This window comes from Trichoplusia ni, chromosome 6 (genome assembly GCF_003590095.1).
Source record: "Trichoplusia ni isolate ovarian cell line Hi5 chromosome 6, tn1, whole genome shotgun sequence".
Taxonomy (NCBI): Eukaryota; Metazoa; Arthropoda; class Insecta; order Lepidoptera; family Noctuidae; genus Trichoplusia; species Trichoplusia ni.
The window spans coordinates 11,629,336-11,652,099 of NC_039483.1; the positions used below are offsets into that span (position 1 = coordinate 11,629,336).

General features: G+C 37.1%; 1 protein-coding gene across 2 annotated transcripts; it reads left to right on the forward strand.

Moving 5' to 3' along the window:
- The first annotated feature begins 9,851 nt into the window (after positions 1-9,851).
- Positions 9,852-22,021, forward strand: LOC113494925 (PR domain zinc finger protein 1). 2 transcript variants are annotated; one of them, XM_026873456.1, is made up of 9 exons: positions 9,854-10,200; positions 13,484-13,564; positions 14,240-14,497; positions 14,821-14,937; positions 15,189-15,230; positions 15,985-16,133; positions 16,224-16,324; positions 16,414-18,615; positions 18,854-22,021. In XM_026873456.1, the coding sequence occupies exons 2-9, from the start codon at positions 13,556-13,558 to the stop codon at positions 19,141-19,143; spliced, it is 3,168 nt and encodes a 1,055-aa protein (XP_026729257.1). In that variant the 5' UTR covers positions 9,854-10,200; positions 13,484-13,555; the 3' UTR covers positions 19,144-22,021. The 2 variants fall into 2 exon arrangements, with proteins under 2 accessions (XP_026729258.1, XP_026729257.1); XM_026873457.1 differs by lacking the exon at positions 15,189-15,230 and having other exon boundaries at positions 9,852-10,200.
- The last annotated feature ends 743 nt before the right edge of the window (positions 22,022-22,764 follow it).

Below are 22,764 nucleotides of genomic sequence, written 5' to 3' on the forward strand. Positions count from 1 at the left end.
ACTCACGATGCGGAAGAAATTCTAACGCAAGGAATCGTATAATAAGATTATTTGTCTTGTGCCTTGCAGTTGTTGTGCCTGCCGCTGGCGACGTTTGATGTGCCTGTAATGCCGCAGTGTGTATAAACTACTCGCATATTTATCCCAGCAGTTACTTCAACACGTGGCTTGGAGACTTGCCAGTGCGGTTGCTGCTGCTAAGCTGCACTTGGTTAGGGAAAATTAAACTAACATTTGCTTTAAATTCTCAATAAATAATTTATTATGTAGTATCGAATTTTACTCTAAATATTACTACATTCCATTAAGCAGATACCGAGTTTTTTTAAACTGTTGATGTTTTCGCGATAATGTACCGAATCATTTCTGTTATAAAAATTAATAACCTGGTTAACGTGAAGTTGCTACTTATTAATACTAAGTTCTGGGACTGAGATCCCATCTTAAAATAGTTTTGATCTGGTTATCATTACTTGATAATGTTACCTGAATTCTTTGCAAATCTGAACCTAAATGCAGGACATTTTGTAGGTGTGCAAACTTTGACAATCTATCTTTCCAGTAGAGCGTCACAAAAGCTATACAAAATTCATCTGAATCTTCATCCGCTCCTGACATACCAAAAAAAGAAAATGTAGAGTACTTCAATATTAAGTATTTCTTCCTCTACCATAAGAACTGCAAACAGAATGCAATGGACACTTGCTCAAGTACCTTTAGTTTACAACTTTGTCCTAGTTAAATCACCTTCATGTTTTGCCTAAAGCAAGTACCAACAATGTAATTGCAGGCTTTATGTCGCCTTATCTCGTCTTATCAAGTAACTACCTTGGTTTTTGGCCAAAACAACATCATTTAACCTTGCACTGTTACATATTTAAGGTAACCATACTGTTTAGTGTTTAGGAATGATTGTAATCGTGTGTGTTCAATCAAATTGACAGTTTTTTCTCTATCAGTCACTTAATGACTTTCATCTTACATTTCAGATGGTAGGAGCTGTACTATAACAAAATATTATTAAGTAATAATCAACTTTTCTAACGTACTAAGCTTCATGTAATTTTGTTGTGAAAACCTTATCATTATTTTCCTAAATTTTAATTAGCCAGCCTACATAGTGTAGAGATTCATTCGTAAAATGATAATGACCTAAATTTTTAATAAGATGTTTCTCAACGAATACATGAGTTTGAATATAAAACCGGGTAATGTAGAGACAAAATGAATACTTGCACCAGAATATTGCATGAACAGAATTTAATTTGCACCTAGTCTGGTCTTTTTTTCTGCGTGCTTTGGACTGATTTCAGTTTCAGCGAAATCAATGTGTGAATTGGACAAAACATTTTGACACTTGTACTAGATTATCTTGTCGATATAGGAGTAAGATTCACTGTCAGCTTCGACCATGGCATTGGAGTGTGCGGGGGTGGCGCGGGGTGCGGGAGGAGTGCGACGGTGCTCCGTCCCGCTCTGGCGCAGCAGTTCATTCACCCGCGCACGGCGAGTGCGGAAGAGCAGCGTTGCGCGGGCGCAGGTACCGCGGCGGGCGGACGCTGTACACGGGTAGCCGCGCAGGAAGGACGTCTCCGACCATGAACCGAGCTATATTTTATCAGTTATCCGGAGGTGTCGGTGCGCCACGCCGCGTCGCAGTACGCTCCAACATGACCCTCTAATATTACGATACTCAGTGACGTTTTGCATTTAACTAGACTGAAAGCAACATAGATCTCAAGATAAGACTTATTTTTATAATTTTCTTTATTTTAAGTGACGGTTAACTGTGAGGTGTGGATTTATTTTAAGTGTTAGTGAAACATAAACAAACATTTCCCATTAGGATTTTACAATTTGGATTTTCTTCTGATTCTTCATTGCACCTGGATTGTACGCCTAATGGTTAGTATCACACGTTTTAAATATTATTAGTATTCATTAGCATAACATAACACATCCTTAAGATATTCTTCGCGCAATCAAAAGACATCAACGCGCGACTGTCTTAGAAGTTAAAATAATTGGTGAAGATTTTATTAGTATGTAAGGATATCTATAAGGCTTAATATTAAGTGATTTATTGAAACATAATACCTACTAACAGCAGTATGTACTCATTTATTCAGAAATAACATTATTTTGTTTTTTTTTCTCACTTTGATTAACTTATTAATTGGACGAGATACATGCAATCTAATGAGCAAAGAAATTTCTGATTTACTATTTTTTATTGAGTAACAATCACATCACACAATAAAAATAATTTTCTGAAACTGTAAACCTATTAATTGTTTTTGGGGAAATTGGCTACTAACTAAACAACTGTTACGGGTTAAATGGAACGGTTAATTAAAAGACTAAACAAATTATCCCCATTCATGATTAACCAAACTAATTTTATGTGGATCGGTTACTAAGGCTGTATAAATCTGACATAATTAATAATACATCGAAGAGCGAAATATAAAATCTGAAGAAGAGTTAAAGTTTTTTTGGCGGCAATTAAAGAAATCATAACATGCGAGGCTATCACGCACACACGCGCAACTATTGTTGTTGCGTCGTCCCGGGTTGCGCAAAAACAAAGCCTTGAACTTATCAAGTTCAAATTCAAGGCGAACTGAACACACGTGATCTACCTACGCGAACATTACGTAATCCTACCCCTGCAGCTTATGTAATGCAGCAGCCTCATTAACATTTACATCAATTATCATATTAATATAACCGTAATAATCAAAGGAATAACTTTTATCTTTCTGTATGTTCTTTAGCTTAAAGCATGTTTTACATTACCATAAAAATATATGTTAACAAAGAATATTTTTATAAAAAAAATATGCTGTGTATTTACATACACATATTTAATGTAAAAAAAAATTACTAAAACAGATATTTAAGAAATTTATCCAATTACATAAATTATCTCATAATGACTGTATATTTCAAATGACCTCCAAAATGCACTAATATTATTTAAAGCAAAGTCGGCGACGAATGAGCAAATTATGGCCACCGTTTATGTATAAATAAGTTTTGCGTATTACATGAAGAGCGGACACGTATGTGGATGAACGCAAAAAATCATAATTTAAGAGAGGATATTGACAAGCAAAAGTGATTCCAATCACTGACGCAAAAGTCTCAAATTAGCATGCGCGTCACCCGCCGCGGTTTCGGCAATGACAATGACAACGACCGATGATATAACAGAAGGCTGTCAAACCCGTGAAAACTCGGTCATTGAACCGCGCGCTCACGACTCAGCCCCACTTCTCAGCGCTTTCGCTCATGCGATTTTTACATCTAAGAGACTTGAAATAAAGTCTAATTTCAGTATGACAATAATTATAGAACATATACAGTTAAGATTTTGGACAGAAAATTGGTGACGCAAGTAAATGGTAATATTTGGTGATACGATTCAAGACACAATTTTTTCAGATTCTTTATATCAAATACAAACAATAAAAATGTTTGATAATAAATTTTCGTCATCACTATGACCTTCTTTCCAAACTCTACCCTAAATCCAACACTCATTAAATCATTATCAATCAACATTGCTTTCATATTATTTAAGCGTCTCTATTAGATAGACCAACTTCATCAGGTTAACAAACGCTTTATACAACCTTGAAAGCCATATTCAATAATAATAACCTGACAATATATTTATTAAATCTGAATGAACAAGGAGCGCCAATTTAGGCATGAGAGTAAAAACAAAGTAAATTAAATTTGAATGAGTAGCCACTGATTCAAATTTGATCGGGTCAAATTAAATGAGTGTTGACATGGGTGTGCCAGGAAGGTCCTTGATGGGTAGAAAGTAAATGTTGAGTGCAGGCAGCACGCGCGTGGCAAGGTGAGGGGGGCTGAAGGGCCAGGGGGGAGGGGGAGGGCGCGAGCGCTGTAATGCGTGGAACCTGTTCGAACAACGGTATCTCAGCATCGTGCTCCGGGCGCACACGCACCCATTATGTAATAAGTAATAACCTTTTTCTCGCTCGACTGACTCGTCCCTTCCACATGTGACCTTAACTTTCCATAACAACGTGCTTGTTTTTATTACGAATAGGACTCATTCTAGATTTCGTAAACACAATTCTATTTTTCTAAGTCTACAATCCATCTTGCAGTACTGTGTTTTGTCACTGTCACCAGGCGCTGTTCTCTCCTCATAAATGTCACACAATGTGTTGCCATCCTCTAATTCGCCGACCACTAATCACGAAGGAAGCTTATTGATAACAGCTTGTTTAGACAGACTAATTGAACAACATGGTTTTAATTCTAACTAGCAGATAATTACTTTTCTCTTAAAGTAATGAGAGCAACATCGTTGCATAACAACCTATTTCAATTTGACACTTATTGAAAATATGTAACATAGTAAAGCTTTACAAACTTTTAATCCACTTAAGAAATAGTAAAACGCTTTAATAGCAAATGATTCATATGTTTTTGGCATCAAAGTAACCCAATAGAAACGGGCAACTAACTAACTACACAGAAAGAGACATCAACTTACAAATGAACATGCAAATAAACGAGGATCGCATTATTTTAACTCCTCACTGCAAAGCAATGGAAGTGGTCACAGCCTTTTATCGTAATAAAATATTTATTATTCCGTATAAGCTATGAAAGTAAAGTTTCAGGAAGTGCAGTAGCACGTGTTTATAAAAATATGGATGACAGTGTGTCCTACATGCATACACATAGCTATAATATGTATGCCATCAGCCTTCCGGTGGCCAACCAACGGTTACCGCACCATAATTCACACTAAATAAACTTACATAGCATTACTCATCTACTATATTTTAACCTGTGTACGGCGATTATAGAATCAATCATCCAAAATCATATAGGCCTTTAAAGAATAATTATTTAGGTAGAGATAATCAAATTTAACCATACAAACATGCATCGTATTAAATATTAAGTCCGGAAATTGTACAGCGCTCTGTATAATTATTACAGAAATATTAGCGAAAGTGATAAAAATGTTTCATTAAAATGAACACCTCAGAGCTGCAATTAGTCAACATAAAAGTTGAAAACGACAACAGTTAATATTTTCATCATGGGAATATTTCTTTACAGTCACTCTTTGAAATTAAGCCTGCAGGCGATGGTGCGTCCCGCCGCGCCCGACTCTGATTTCACCCTCCTATTTTTATTTTTTTATCGACACGACCTAACGGTAGTGAGATGCAATAGCGGTATGTGTGGCTACGGAAATTGACGAATCCCACCTATGAATGTACCTTTTAATTCGAATACTAAACTTTAAAATGTAGCAAGAAGGTAGTAATACTGCATTATTGATAGCAAAGTATTGGTTATGTTCTGAGTTTATGATTCTTTTATGATCCCATTATTCTATATTGGATACAGTATAATGGCGCCGCACATAACGTCTCTTTCTTGTAGGAAGTTAGAAAAACACAAACTGCATACTTATGCAGTTCTCATACTAAAGTCCTGTTGATCAGTAGGTATAGTGTTGCTTAGCGGTATATTTCTATGCGAGTTGGTTCACAATATATGAATCATCTAGCCGAGTAAACTTTGTTAGCCGAAGCGCTAACAGGCAAAATCTCGAATATTCGCAAACAATTCCGCAGGTGTACGGAGAAGCAAAGTAGAATATAAATAGGTGATCATATTTCATATTGAGTTGATAGTCCCTCAACATTCTAACGGTACCCTACACAAAGGTCCTGCGGTCCCGGGGTATTTTTTCCGGATACCGCAGCGGGATCTACCTGCGATTTAACCATACACTTGACGATCATTTAATTTTTTGTCGGTAGTCACCATGAATAATTTCTTTATTGCATAGTTACATTTAACATGGCTTCTTAAATATTTTTTTAGATTTTGAGTTGTAATTTTAATTACAGTTCAAAATTATGTTATATTATTATAAAATGAAGCATATAGATTTGATAGTCTACGGAACCCAAAACTAACAAAGGAAAGTAAACCGTCGATGCGGTTTGTTCGATCGATGAAAGTAAAGGCCTGAGTAGACGGCCGAGCAGTCCCGTTAGCCGGCCCGAGCTCGGGCTCACGGAATACTAAACGCTGACATACTGCGCGGCTTTTGACCCTAGCCACATTCTAGTCTAGTACTCTAACACCTCTATGCACTGATTTATCTGCCTCACTATTATACCGCATTGTTACTTAAAATTCACTCAAGCGTTAAATAAAAAACTTAAATATTGAAAACGAACCAATTCGGTATAAGTACCACTCAATTACAGTTAACATTTTTATGCGGTTGTAAAGTAGTACAATAATAGTCTCATATTGTAATACAGGGTACGAAATTCACTAACTGCACAAACCTTGAGAGACACGTTTGTCAAATCATAAAAATGTTATTAAAAAACATGAAACAGTTTTATTACAAATCATTACTTGGAAACTGTTAACCGTCCTTCTCAGACTTGGGTTTTTTGCGTCACAAAAGTATTGTTGCAGCCACATTGTGTAATTTTAAAAAACACAAAACTATTCTATTTGCTAAAATTGAAAATGCAATTTGTGCAAATGGCCCTTTTTTAATGCGTCCTATTATGTTACTGACGTAATTGGCCATAAAATTCGTCGTTCGTTGTTTCTTAAATACCTCTCCTATCTCGACGACCTTCACAATCATTAAACAATCACATAGACGGGCCGACAAAGGAAATTGCACACCTTGTGCTAAAAGTGAAAATCACTCGCAAATTGTAAAAACTTCATGGGAGAGGGGAGACGACGGGTGTCGGGGGATTAGCAATTTAGCCAGACTTATCGGGACATTTAGTTGCATACTAGCTATGGTGGTGGAGATGTAGCTGAGGACAACGACCCTACGCAAAATTCGCTGCATTGGGCTAGGTCTAGTGCATGCGCGTATGTAGCGGTATCAACGCGGAAGCATGGCGAGCGGGAAGGCGCTATGCACTCGTTCCCGGCTAGAGAGGGAAAAGCGCATGAATGAGTATTGAAGCCTACCCCAAGAAGGGGGAAATCGAGTTTGCACTGCGGGCACCAGCACTCGCACAGATATAGACTGCCCTACACTTTATACTAAATAGGATCAATAGCACTTTACACTCAAAACTTTTAACGAAACTACGAGAACTAAACTTATGTGTTACGAGTTTTACAATTTGTTACATAAATAGTATAGAATTAAATAGTCAAAAACGCATCACAGTAATGAAACATAAAATATTCACGTATATCGTATACCATATGTGTATCATACTAAGTGCAATATGCAAATCTTGGTAAATATTGTACTTATGGATAACTTTATCATTATGTTTAACCAAGTTATAACAATAAAGTATAATGAAGTATGCTAAGTCAATTGTCACGTAACTTATTGTTATGGAAAATTAAGGAGGCCTTTATTCATACGCTGTTCCCAGGAATAATAAGTACTATTACTGAAGTCAGTTACCTTACCCATCTAACGCTACAAACTAACCATGCAATCTTAGGATGTGTATTCTTGTCAGTGAATGTCTTAAGTGATTCCTAACAGATAGTAGTTCAAGTTTCTAATAAAAGCCCAAAGAAAATTAGTAAGGTGATGTCAACGACCGTGTGCCCAATACTCGTACAGAAAACGCATTTCCCGGCGCACACGAGCGCAGCGTGCGATTTATTCGCGCGGCGCGGGCGGGCAGCGGGCTGGCGGCGTCTCGCGCGCGCCGCGCCGGGTGGCGGGGGCTAGCGCAGTGGGACGAGGCGGCTGCGGCCGTTCACCCCGGAAGATTCAGTGTTTTGATACCGCTCAAGCCTCCGCCGCCGCTGGAAAACTGCATTTTCTTTGATGCGCTTCGCTTTTCACGCTCTAATTGACCGACAATCGGATAATTTCGTTTTTTAAATGCACGATTTGTCACACAGTTTTCTATGAGGCCTTGTAAGTTGACATTGTTTCAAAGAATTTGTACAACTCAATTTTATTTCTCTAGTTTTTGTTTGCATTTCATAACTTTATAATCATTCTATAGTTTTATAATTATTGATTTAACCTTTATAGAATGAAGTAATTTCCTTGTTTTGGACTTATTAAAAGACGAATTACTCCATGTAATAAAAAAATAATAATTTATAACTAAATTACAATTAAAAAGACATCATCAAGCTCTAAATAATTAAATTAGTATTCGTTATAATTTACATAAGATACCCCAACATTTAACAAAAACTTCCAGCTCTGAACATTCATCTCGATCCATGAAAACCCACATCCCAACACTTAGTTATTACATGCAAGTGCCGCCTAAATCGATAGAGGCTGTGACGAGTGCGTTAGGACGCAGACGTACTGTGAGCCAGTGAGCCTGAAAAACGCTACACTTTGGGGTAGATCACGACCGATAGGAAATCACCAGACATTATGGTAGGTCGGGAACGAAAAGGGCGCAATATAAATATAGCTCTAGAGGGTGCAACAGAAACACGTTAACGGTGTTATAATGTTATTGTGTCTCGTCTACGTGCTTTAGTACGATGCACTTTATTGCTCTATTAATGACTTGCATTCATTTCTATTCGAGTTTTTGAATTTAAGTATTTTCTATCAAAAATTAAAATGGAATAATATAATAATCTAGATATTCGTCAACCTACTTTTGATACCACAATTCTCCAACAAAGGTACACTTATTACCAATTAAGAATAGAATCTTCCGCACCAAATGTAATGTACGAGTTCCAAAAACTAAAAGCAGCATGCTCCTTTGTATAGTTTGCAGCTGTTAACAGATTACAGGCTGTAAATAGTGAAATCAATATTGGATAATGGTAGGTGGCAGGGTGCGGCATGGTGGTGCCCGAGGAGAGTGGGATGCACCCGTACCATAGGACTTCATACTAAGCTTCGGTCGAAAATGTGTGCCATGCCAAAACACAAAAAATATACGATAACGAGAATTATAAAAACGGTAACTAATATTAAAATTTGAGTGATAAATTGTGTCAGTAGTAAGGATTTGTAAGGATGCGATCGAGAATCTAAGGTAGGGGTGCATGCAGGCTGTGTCGACGACCCGCGAGAGTGAAAGCGTGTTCCGGGGAGGCGCGCAGGCCGCCGCCCGCCCTGCATGGCTTTCGCTGCCGTTCTCACGACACCCGCGTCTACGTTGTTTTCAACTTGTTTTAATTAACGCGCTTTTATCGATACTAGCCCTAATTTTAGTGTAGTGTCTAAATTCTGACTTTTAAACAATTACACTTTTCGAGTGACAGTTTTTGCATTCTGGTGATGTCGTGATTATTTAGAAAAACTCAAATTGATATGATTTTACACAAAAATATTTTGTGTACTGTGTAATGTCCTCCTAACTGTGGAATCATTCTAATAGTAAGTTATGAAATAAACTTTTTTTAAGTAATAGTCATACGTTATTAGTTTAACATAATACGGTTATATCATAGTGGATGTTTTCCTGCTTCGTTTGGCTCGCAATGATCGTCAACAGAGCGGTTGCCGGGATCGAGAGCACGGTCACGGCGCGCGCCGCGGCCGCCACACTACGGAAGTAATGAACTTGAATGCAGTCCGCGGTCGCAATGCGCTGCGCCGTCGTCCCGCTCTCCTCTAATAAGAGAATAGGAGGCGCGAACGTGACGTACTCACTGCATTTGCTGTCAAATTCGTCCGCATTCTCCGTCACAGGCCGCTTTCGTCGTCGATGCGTTTATCGGAACGAGACGCGAATATGTGTGTCGATTGCATTCTCGGCGTCGTAAAAGTGCATCTAGGTCGGTGGGCATAGCGGCGCGGCGTCGTCGGGTTAGTGCTCGGCGCTCGCCGGCTAGACGTGAGGCAGGTCGGCAGCACGGTGGCCTCTGCGTTGCATAATGCGCAGCGCGCTCCGCCGGCGAGCACGGCGCCCGCACTCGCCAGCCGCTGAGCGCGACGCGCGCGGACATGCGAGCGGCGCGCCGGCTGCGGCCCCGCGTCTCTCTGCTGGTGCTCCGCATCAAGCTCGAGTACCTCAAGTCGCTGCTGTTGGCACCACTCGCGCCACCCGTCTAGCAAACCACTTACTACCGATACACTATTTATGCACCAAAGACGATAATACTCCTGTTTATTCGCGATACTATAAACATTACGCGCAACTATGAGCAGTATCTCAAGAATGCCTTGAACGATGAATATTTATTGTAAGTATTACTAATATTTTTGTCTATTTTATTTGTACCTTCGCGTAGTTTTCATTAACGATTTACCGTTAGTGATGCTTCTATTTACTTTGCGATTTTTTTACTAGAAAGAGTAGTGAGATTAAATTAAAGTTTATGAAGTTTGGAACCATATTTAATACATTAAAATAGAAAAGCTGTAAAAGTTTTAACACTTTTACAAAACAATAAATGTTTCCGGAAGAGTGCAGTAGTATTGTAGAGTGTCAGACTATTTTATAGTAAATTGAAGTGCGCTCTAGTGTTGAACAAAAATGTAAAATTGAGCATTATTTAGTAAGAGTGTTATAATACCGCATATGTAATAATTTCCAACATAACTTTATCTAGCCGAGAGGTACTTGCGTCTATTTGTAGAGGAAATATCTACGTATTAAATGTATTATTAGCCTGCAAGGTTAGTGTTCCCGTTGCACTCTCGCATGGCTATGTAATATGTGTTCTATAATCACGGCTATTTTGCAACACCACTCTTATTAGCGACACTTCGATACGCGACCTTGCACTCTTTGGCTTACACAATACCTACTCATGTTTTCTCTAATAGAAATCGAAAACTAAACACTGTGCCATACATCTATTTTAAATTCTTCACTTCCGGATATTTAAACAAATAATTCTTTCACTTGTTTATAGTGATTTCCATGTGTGAAAAGAGCTGTGCATTTTACAATTTGAACAGGAAATAATAAAATAGATAAGAAACCTTGTAGAGTCTAAATAGATCAAAACAATTGATTCATAACATCACATAATCACTGAATAACATTTAGCTCCAACGCGCATCGATTGTGGCTAGGGTTATGTGTAATTGTGATTTATGATAGTTGATTATAAAGAAAAAAATAACGTTACCGTGATATTAAAAACTGAAATGAAGTGCGTTAATTACAGCTCATGATTTTAATGAGAAAGTTATTTATAATTAAAATCAATCAACCGTGTCGGCTTTGTAAAAACAAAATAATTGAGTTTTCTTTTGTTGTGCCTTATAAAATACCTAAAGCTTGCTAATATTCTTAAAAAAAAACGTCATCAAATTTTCGCATACAAAATAAAATAAAATATATGAAATGGTACGTGATAACCCTAGCGGCGTCGCAACGTGCTAGCGTAAAGGGCAAGTTCAAGAGCGAGCGCATCATGCGCATGTCCAAGGTTGCTTCCTGGTGCGCGCGCGGCGATGCGCGCCGTCCGCGCCGCGCTACTGTGCGCGAACCAACCGATTTATCTATGCAGCAAATTACTAGCTATTCAGTGGATCTGTGAAAATCTGTGCCCGACTCCATTTTATAATATCATGTTTTGACGGCCAATTTTGTTACAAAAATGCCAGAAACTTGTGATATTTTATGTTGACACGAATTCATAAAAATATTTATTTCCGTTATAATTACCACCCGTAATTGCCGAAAAAATATTAATAACGTCTTAAAGTCATTCATGAAATAATGTATTAAGAAAAAGTTATAAAAAAATGCCCTCTAGAGCCACAGTCGTAAGTACTAACTAATTGAAATCAGGGACATTTTGCGATATGTATCTAGTCTAAAATATCATAGATCAACAGATGTTGAGCATACGCGCATTACCACTTATGTCATCGAATGGAATATTTATTATCTATTTATATAAAATAGATAGCACAAGTGCGATGCAACCAATTGAACAATAACTTTCACTAGCACTCATCCTCGTACCTAAAAAACTTTACTTGACTGCTTATACAAGATTTGATACGAAGGTTGGAAGATTTTAGGAATGTTTTAATTGTCAATCTATTAGTACTATCTAGTATCAGTGTTATCAATGCAATGTGCAGTTGTTGCGTGACTTTTAAAAAAGGTATTCAGGAAATTATATCCAAAGGATTTTGTGGCTGCTTGTCGATATGGCAATGGAAAATATTTTAAATATGTTTGCTATTTTCCACACCTCGTTATCCTCACAAACATGATTAGGATCTTTCATCCTGGTGAGTTATTGTCCTTATTTTATGTCCACATGTCCAATAACCACGCAGTGATGTACGTTGCAGCATTGGTTACAAAACTCATACATACTTAACTATTACAAATGCAGCGCATAATGTTTACAATACGATGCCTGAGCCGGGAGCTTGCGCAACAATTTGAATGTCAAATGAGGCCGGTTTGGAAAACAAAATTTAAGTTCTCATCGAGAGAAGTCATCGGCCGCGAGCCGCCTCGCTTCCGCAATTATGCAATGAAATGTTGAACTTCAATGTTGCCACACTGCACTAACATAAGAATGCATTCTTTTACAATCTCAAAAGTACATAAAAAGCTTCGCCATGCCTTCTTTGTAAAGCTAATAACTCCTAAAATGAAAATAACTCCTAAAAGCTAATAACTCCTAAAGTGAAATATTCTATACGACATTTTTTTCTAATACTGTTGGGTTTTTAATTCATCGACCTACAGTACGTTGCTATTTTTATGGATTAACAAAATGTTTTGTTTTAGAACTCTACACATATTTTCTAAAAGTCGTAAATTTGTTGTAGCAGTTTTAGTGTATAACGCTTTCAGCGTAAATAGCAAACGAAATAATCACTTCCATGCTCCACCTACTCAATGTGAGAAACGATCGATTTCTCAAACTCTGTATTTTATCGGAAATACATTTTATGGTTTATTTAAAACCTAACGTTAATCAGAATTACAAAGACTTTACATTTTATGATCAAGTCACGGTTCCGTATGCACGTGAGTGCCAACTTGGCAAATATTCAATGCATCCACCGCCGAGAGAGCAAGATGCAATCATATGGATATGTCGTAAGATGATGTCAGACGCTATTGCTTAGAATAGGTAGAAACTATTAAAAGGTGTTTGAAAAATAAATAAGATTCAATAATAATAAACAATTTAACGAAAAGCAAAGTAAAGTATTTTCTACTATTTAAGTAATAAGTACTAATGAAACTACTAAAAGACGGTTGAAAATAAACTAATCTTTTATATTTTATACTTTTTTTGCCCAGTGAATAATTAAACATTAATATCAAAAAAGACCTGGATAAATGATTATACCCGTCATTAAAATCTCTGGTTTCATAGTCCATCCATTTACAAAAAGAAACTACAGAAAACACTAAATAAAATTAAATAAAACAAAACTTCGAGATACGTCTCATTAATATTAGTAACAGTTTTCAAAAAATGTATCACAATAAAAACATGATATATAGAACTACAACATTTTTTTATTTTGTTTCAGGTACGAGTTACTTCAATTCGCAGCAAATAATTATGAAAATAACAATTTAAGGGAAAAACATAAACCATAAAGATGAGACTGGTAAGTAAAAGATGATGATACCTCTTCTGAATGTCAAACTGCATATGATTGGCAGCTATTCCGGGCTGATTTAATCACGAACCGTCTAAGGATTCAATTGAATAAACTGATAATATAAATAGGCAAAGGGGAAGTGTCGGTGCGCAGTGGAAAGTGCGCACTTATCACAAAACTGGGTCAGTAGTGGCGCCGCCCTTTTATCGAACGTCGCTTCTCGCCTCTCACTTAGGAAAACTAAACTCTTTCCGTAGGAAAATAGCACTCAAAGTCACACGACAACCCGGGAAATGCACACGGCTGTAAAGATAGAAAATGCATTCCGCTACGACGTTGTTTGCATATTTTTGGGGTCTAAAATTATTAAAATGCATTCTAAGCTGTGCTAAATAGTGATTATAGTCAATTTAGTGGTAGACTTTAGTGAAATGGTTATTCTTATAACTGTAAAAACATAGTTGGAAGTGAAAACAAAGTTTAAACTAGTGATATTAAAACGGAAGCATCGAATAGATACTACGGATATCATCACGTGCTCTTATAATTTCAAACTTTTTGAACTATTCCAAATTTGACAAAAATTACCCATTTACGGAATGACTTCGTTAGTTTTTTGAAGTTAATTATGAAATTGGAATGGTTTTATAATTACTACAACATGAGCGTCATTGTCAACAGTCAACAAGTGAAGAGCTCCCGAGCACAACGGTGGTGGGTCGGACTGGGAGTCCCAACGGTGCAGATGCGGTCAGCGGAGTGACCAGCGCGGGCGCGTACGATGTCACGCGCATGCGCGAGGAAGAGTTTGAGAGGCTCACAGTGTACATCGTGCCAGACGTGCCCTGCGAGCGCGGGACCCAGAACCGCGCCGAGAGGACACTCCCGCGCAGCTTGGCGCTCAGACCATCTGCAGTATTATCGACTCCCAATACACCGGTACGTACTCATATATAGCAAACATTTTAAATTTGTTGTTACAGGATTACCACAGGATGTTATATCATAGAACGACGCACATAGAGTCATTAAATCTAGCGTAAAGAATGATTTTCAAAGTACTTTTGTAACCTTATTGAAAAAAAGAAATTTAGATTTTCCGATTTTGACAAAGATAGCGCTTCAAAAATAAACAGTTCTTTGCGGAGGTCGATCTTGTAACATTAAAAAGGTCAATTTTGTACAATAATACAAGTCTAGTTCGCCGAACACCTATGTAATTTTCAGTGAGTTCAAATATAAATAAGTCTTGATTTTTACAGACTGAAGGTGTGTGGAGCATAGGAGTGATACCGAGAGGAACACGCTTCGGGCCTTTCGAAGGCACCCGAACTCCAAACAAACCTAACGACAAAGTCTCATGGAGATACTACTGGAGGGTGAGTCTTAATATAATCACTAATTAAGTCCTATCAAAAGTAATCGCAACCCGCTTGGCTTCTTACTTTAATTTGGTTGAGGCTTTGTACATATTACTCAACAGCACAGCCTACAAGCAATGTTAGACTTCCATCAACCAAGAAAACTACTAGACTAATAAAACTCCAGCGTACTTCGTTATAATTTTATCTTTAAACCATGCACTATTATTTTCTTCTTCTATTAACCGAACTCTCTCTCTTTGGGCCAGGTACAGGAAACTGTGAGACATCATACTTATGGAAATATTAAGGTGAGATTGGGCTTTACATTCTATACCAATTTGGTGGTGGAAAACATAATTTTATAGAATAAGATGTTTCAATATTTATCCTCTCGCATTAAGCAAGGAATTAAAATAATCATCAACAAAGAAACATTAGTTGGTAGACCGCTTACCCCGCATAGATTATGTGTTTTTATAATAGTTTAACATAAATATACTAGGTATACTCATGACTTATCACTATGCATGCTATCGATATGATGTCCCTATTCATGACACTAATTGAAGCAGAAGTACACAAATGATTGTTGGAGTGAGCGTTATCTTCCGCATCCTATATTACCTCTCGAGTGACATTGCATCTCGTCCTTGACTCCCCACTACTATAATGTAAGCGTGTCGCTATCAGCTGCACGCGCACTGTAAATATCCTGCACGTGCCACGTGCACTCATACACACGTATTTAGCACTATTATATAAGTTTAAATTAAAACAAACATTAATGAATTTATTAAACAAACTCTTCAATTAATTGATAAAGTAATGAAGGTGTAAATGATATTTGTTAACCGACGATTACTGTTCAAGTAATTACCTTTATCGCAAACAAAATAACTTTCAACCTGAAAATCCGCATTCATAAAACCGATTATAAAGTGAAACCAAAATTATTCCGCTGACGCGCCGTCGCGCCGATGAAATAAATTACTTTCAATTACTGTGTCGACTATCAAATAAATATTCGAGTATATTGTTACAATTATAAATATTTCTTTGCAGATATTTAAGGACAGTGACTATTATTACCTGGACGGTTCTGACACGAGCGTAGCGAACTGGATGCGATACGTCGCATCCGCTTACTCCCTCTCCGTGATGAATCTCGTTGCTTGTCAACACCAGGAACACATATACTTCTACACTATAAGGTCAGTTCACTTCACAACACGTTTGCACACACATTCTATTATCGCACATAGTTGAGTTGAAGGTATTAATCTGAAGGATTTCGTTTTCAGAGACATCATGCCAAATGAAGAGTTAATGGTATGGTATTGCAAAGATTTTGCAACAAGGTTGGGATATGACATCGACCCTGAAAGAGCAACATATTCTATCTGTAAGTATTAGTCTTATTTATAGTTCTACAATTTCAAGTAATTTAACTATTAGTGGAACTTTTTGACTTATGGAACCTTTTACTTGCAGGTAAAGAAGAAACAATCAAAAAAGCGTATGGCTTGCCACCTGCACCAGTGCATCCTGAAATTGCCTTCAATCACATGAAATATGTTCTTGGTTTAACAAACACTAAAGAACTTCTTGAAGCTGAACTACCGAGCCGGCGGCGAAAACGTGAAGCGACTGATAAACCGTTTCATGAAAGTCCAGCGTCGATACTTCGTGAAGATCCCCGATGTGTGAACAAACATGCCAGAACAGACATTTCCACAAATGTCATTCATAATAAAGCTGAGAGCTCAATAGTTAGTGAACCAAGATCATTATCGCCGACAAGTTTGATGCCATCACCTTCCCCGGTCAAAATGCACAGAGAAACCCCTACATTGATCATTCATCAGCACAAAGAGAGTACATCTCAAGTAGTAATACATCAACTTGATAATCCTAGAATCCAAAGCAACAGGTCACCAGCTCAAAACCAGCACTTACGAGATATGCGTGGGCCTTCTCCCATGGCTCAAAGTACTCAAGATAAATTGGGAAACAAATCTCCTTTACTTACTCATTGTGGTCCTCACTATGAACATCAACTCACACCAAACGATGGATCTGTGAGATCAGATGAAGGATATCATAGTAACGGGTATCATGACGAATTTACTCCACCTGAAGATTCAAGTGATTCTGACGTTGAAAATTATGTACTTGATTGTTCAAATAAAACCAATGAACCCAAAGAGACTGTAATAGTCCAGAAAATTGATCAAGACATGCACCGCAATGAATATAGAAAAGTCAAAATAAAAATGCCAAGAGCGTATCAGTACCAGAATCATAAGGATATGGATTGTGAAAGTGAGAAGGAATTAGTGATCGCTGAAGAAATGTCAAACACGCCACAAAATTTATCTCCTCCAAGACGTGATCCAGCTACATCGACTGTTATAGTATTAGAATCATCTCAAAACACCGTAGTTCCGCTAACTAAGCCCTACTATGAGGATGGTACAATTTCACCAACACCTCAACCTGCTTTTATGCGATATTCACCACCAGATACCAGAATACTAGAAACTATTTTAACTGGAAACAGAATCGATACCAACAACAACGATCCTAACAGACGTCAACCTAATGCGACTCCACCTCCTTCTTCTCCTACTGAAATGGCATATTCTTACAAGAAAAGTCAAAGGTACGGGAACGCTTGCAGTCCAGACTCCAGCTCTAACCTGACTCCACTGCCATCACTACTGCCATTACCGCAGCAGCTACCTACTCCAAGCGCTGCCTCAGTATACTCATCGTCGCCTCCACATACAATCCCACATACTACTGAAATTCGAGAAATCAGAGAAATAAGAGAAATCCGAGAGACTCGTTATGAAAGTCACTATCCAAACTATTCATATAACTTATACTCTCCTCCGAACTCTACTATAATTACTCAGCTAGGTTCGCCTCCCAGCAACTACTCACCAACGGTGACGTCATCCCACCAATATGAAAGATCACCTAATGTTCAAAGTAATCATCACTACCCATCTTCAACGAGTGTGATTACACTGAAGAATTGTTCACAATTAAGTTTAATTAACACTAATGTGAACAGCCCATTAGTTCCTCAGCACGGTAGCGTCAGCCCAGACGGCTCTTGTGGACTCATGGTGGCACCAATGAGTCCTGGCTCTCAATCCTCGAGAGGTTACAGAAGTCTGCCTTATCCACTCAAGAAAAAAGATGGAAAAATGCACTACGAATGCAATGTCTGCTGCAAGACTTTTGGTCAGCTATCGAATTTGAAAGTGCACTTAAGAACACACTCAGGCGAAAGGCCTTTTAAATGCAATGTGTGCAGTAAATCGTTTACACAACTCGCACACCTACAGAAACACCACTTAGTACATACTGGAGAGAAACCACATCAATGTGATATTTGTAAAAAACGATTTTCTTCAACATCGAATTTAAAAACACATCTTCGACTACATTCTGGACAAAAACCATATGCATGTGACCTGTGTATGCAAAAATTTACACAATTCGTGCACTTGAAACTACACAAGCGGCTTCATACAAATGATAGGCCATACGTTTGCCAAGGCTGCGACAAGAAGTATATAAGTGCTTCCGGACTACGCACACACTGGAAAACTACTAGCTGTAAGCCAAATAACATCGAAGAAGTATTAGCAATAACAAACGCTGCAAACACTGAATGCATTGGTGAGTTTTTCATATCACTTAGAATTATTTACCATAATCTTATATTTTCCACTTTAATATTTAAAAATTTATAACTCGAAATTGCAAACATTATTTAAATTAAACGAAAGAGAATTAACGCGATCGCAGTCGCGAGAGCAACTGCAGCGCGCTGCACTTTCTCTTCGTAGGTGAACCACAACTTTCACTTGCGCTCTCGCTGAACGCGGCCGATTTCATTTTCGCGTGCACTTTGCAGGTACCGTCGACAAAGACTGCCACGAAAGAGAGGGGCACGAGGCTTACGAGGTGCACTCTCCATCGCAAGGAGGGCTAGTGGGAGCCGGTGGGGCGCGCGTGGCGATGTCGCACAGCGAGCTGCTGGGAGGGCAGGCGCACTCCACCACGCCGCACCTGGCGCACGGCCAGCTGTCGCCCGGCTACCGCGCGCTGGCCGAGCACGAGCCGCCGCCGCACTACGGCGCGCAGCCCGAGCCGCGCCCCAGCGTCATCGAGTCCAGCCAACCGCTCATCATTGAGTGCACCTGAGCCTTGCTGGCGCATCAAGCACTCGTCGGACGCGTGTTTCCCCGCCGCCTTATGTGATTCCAGTTTTGTGATCAAACGAAAGTATTTCGTAAAAACATTTGGACGAGGACTTCGTCCCTTGCAGTGGCTATGAGATTACGATATAAACTTTAAGTTGTACATTTGTAAGATTGTTTACTAGTAAGTGCGATGCGATATTAATAAGTACTAAGTACTTGCGTAAATTTAGTCCCCGGTGGGAATGTGTATCATATTAAGTTAAGGATTAAATATTACATCCAAGATTTCAGCAGCCTTTGTTTATACTAATGCTCAATTTTATATGTATATTTAGAATTCTATTGTAAATAGGATTTTGAGACATCGACTTATTTAATTTTGTACGCAATAACAGATGTATATAGCTACTTCCAGATACAATGTTTTCGTAACAGTGTTATCGTGATTGAAGATAATCCATAATTATTTGTTGTTGAACTTTAAGTAGTGTTAAACATCAGATTGAACATGAAAGTGTTACTATAATTAAATTTCACCAAAGAATATCTGAACAGCAATAAAGTGCCGAGCGAATACTTTTTTGTGAAATTATTTCAAATCGGTCCGAAACACGTTAATAAATAACTGATTAGCTGTAAGTGCCAAAAGCACGTGTATTTTTAAGTTACAATTAAAGAGATGAGCGTATAGTATTTTTAAATTGTTGTTCCTAATGAATAATCGGAAAGTAAGCGCATATTATGTGCAACAACGTAATTCTAATGTTATTTAGATTAAAATTGACAAATTGTGTACATTATCCCTACGCTAGAACAAATGGTGCTTCACATCGTAGAGTAGTGGTCGCTCGCATCGCATCGCCGATGGACATGTACTACATTGTAATGATAATTCACCGAGTCTACTAGTTACTATTTTATATTCCCAAGTAATTATGATTCTCCTATTCGAAAAGGCTGAGATAATTAAATGTAATGTAATATTTGGCAAATAATAAACGTAAGTAAGTATTGGTTTACATGATGTGTAACTTGTGTAAGCGTGACGAGATGTAACGTTAAGATTGAGTGTAATTATGTAACCACAGGTTATACGTGATGTTGAATCAGGCGATAGCGTTTTGTATATTTCTATTGTTCATACGAATAAGACTTTTACACGCAACCCTTAGTAGATTTATTAACTGTATATTTTCTACTGTTTACAGGGCAAAAGAATTTGTACGAAAGCCTTACGTATAGGCTTATATCGTTTCCATGATCATGTTAAAACTAGCTGGTTTCGACGTTAACACTTCAGATTGTTCAGTTGCAATTCTTTTATCTTGAAGGCATGAATATAGGATGTAAGTTCAGTATGTATAATATTCTCCTCTCTTTATTTATCTTCTCTAAACAATTGGTAAAATATTTTATGGGAGAATTCTGTAAGTCTGTTTATAAATACTTATCGTTAAGGAATTTACTATAGGTCAGTTTTTCGAAGTTAAAAGAATTGTAATAATTTTAAACAAACTTGTATAAGCATATAGGTGATTTTTGTACGATTTAGCGTTATTATTATATTTGTTAAAAATTTTAAACTCTACTTATTCATAAAACATCACCTGTATACGATATACGGTAGCAATCATTTCTAATTTTTTATTCTTTTGATTCTTGAGAAATACTTTATTGTTTCACATAGTATATATTTATATATCTCTAGGAAAACAAACAGGGTTCTTTACAATGTGTACCTATCCCAGGTCATACAATAAGTAATCGACGAAATAAATACATGAAACCTACTATTTTACTGTTCATGTAACAATGTGTGACTCATTAATTCATTTATAAAGGTATCTTGTATTGACAGAATAATTATCTACATATATTTCTTTATGTTGTTATCTTAAACTCTTTCCAACGTCGAAATCAAGTCAATCGAGTTTGACCTTAAACATTCATATAATTATTTAAGCAAATAAGAAAAACATTCAAATGTAAAAGTTAATTTTTGTGGATCACCCTTGCAGCTAAGTCTACGAATATATTGTTATATTATCTTGTTGACTCTCGCCATTCCTAGTATTCAATATATTAGTTATGTGTTTTGTTAGATTTTAAAATATAGTAAATTTATTTATCTTTCACATCGTATGTCTGAGCTGCAAAGTTTCACAATTATTAATTTCGAATCAGGGATGTATCTGAAGCACCAGTATCTCGTAAACAGTTAAATTGAAAATGAGATAAAATAATCTCAAGTGCTGTTCAATAATAAAAGCCATTTATTATACAATTGTTTAAGACTTTGAGGCACTATTACCCTAAGAGCGTCAAAATATTTTGTATTGAAATTAATAGCAAAAACGCACAAATCTCGCACCGAACAATACTAAAGTATGCTGAACAGTACGTAGGTACACTGAACCATGTTCTATGGGTTAATTAAGTTTCTTTTTTTTAAATATTTTTGTGAAGCAAAATCTAATCACTGTAAATAATTCCGATGAAGGATAAAATAATATGGTATATTTTTAAATTGTATACATCTATATATATCAGTCACTACCTATGTCATCGTAATTATATAACAGTCATGTATAAATTTGACACCTAAGAGAGATTGATCATAATAATATATTATGTAAGTACAATAGTAACTTGTGATACCGCAAGGCATGCAAAACTATCACTACGTGTATTCGATACCTTTTGCTACTTATGTATAAATATATTGGACTCGCGTACACCTCGTAAGGAGTATAGCTATAATGTAACTACTTAATGCGCCAGAAACTTACCTACATACTGTAAAGGCCTGTAATTTTGTACACCTTGATCGATAATTATTTTACAACACCAAATTCATTAAAACGGGAGTAAAAATATAAATCGTTGTTTTATTCATTTTTGCCCTCACCCTTTGTCCTTATCATTATCGTACTGAAAAGTTTTCATAAACAGCAAACAATGATCGATTTTTTAATTTAATTTCTTTTACTTAAAAAAGTAAGAGAAACTTACGCAACAACCAAAAATAGTGCCTAGAAAACTAATTCACTGGTTTATTATATTTATACACTCTTACTTTAAACTATTACACAACAATTAGTAATTGTTTTACGTAATATATGTATTAGAAGTAGACCTAACGCATAACTTTCGATTTCAAATGGATTCTTATTGGAAACTAGAATGAAATCGAAGGTTTCGAACTCTATAATACAGGTCAAGTGACAAGGAGGTTTTAACGCTATCTAACATCTTCAAATAAAGAACATCGCATTAGAAAACTTTTTAATATTTTTAAGGGTTTCGAATCCAAAGGGGTATATACTGAACACTGAGGGTCCGATGCTTGTCCGTCTGTCTTTATATCTATCTGTACGTCATATGGCGGTATCTAAAGAACCATGATAGGTAGACAGTCGATTTTTTTTACAGATTATGTATTTCTGATGCCGTCATAACACACAAATACTTAAAATAAATATCGAGGGTAACTTTTGTTGGTGGGTGACAAATAAATGTGTTTCCACCGAGTTGTGTATCATTTTCTCTATTTTTACGAAGCCTCTCAGTAAGGTTAAAGTTTTTAATTACGTAATAAACAGAAACACTCAATAATGTGACA

What these genes read in the sequence shown, in the direction of transcription:
- LOC113494925 (XM_026873456.1), top strand. An exon ending in ATACTTATGGAAATATTAAG is followed by an intron (nt 15,231 to 15,984) that starts GTGAGATTGGGC and finishes ATTTCTTTGCAG; the next exon opens with ATATTTAAGGACAGTGACTA. An exon ending in ATATACTTCTACACTATAAG is followed by an intron (nt 16,134 to 16,223) that starts GTCAGTTCACTT and finishes TTTCGTTTTCAG; the next exon opens with AGACATCATGCCAAATGAAG.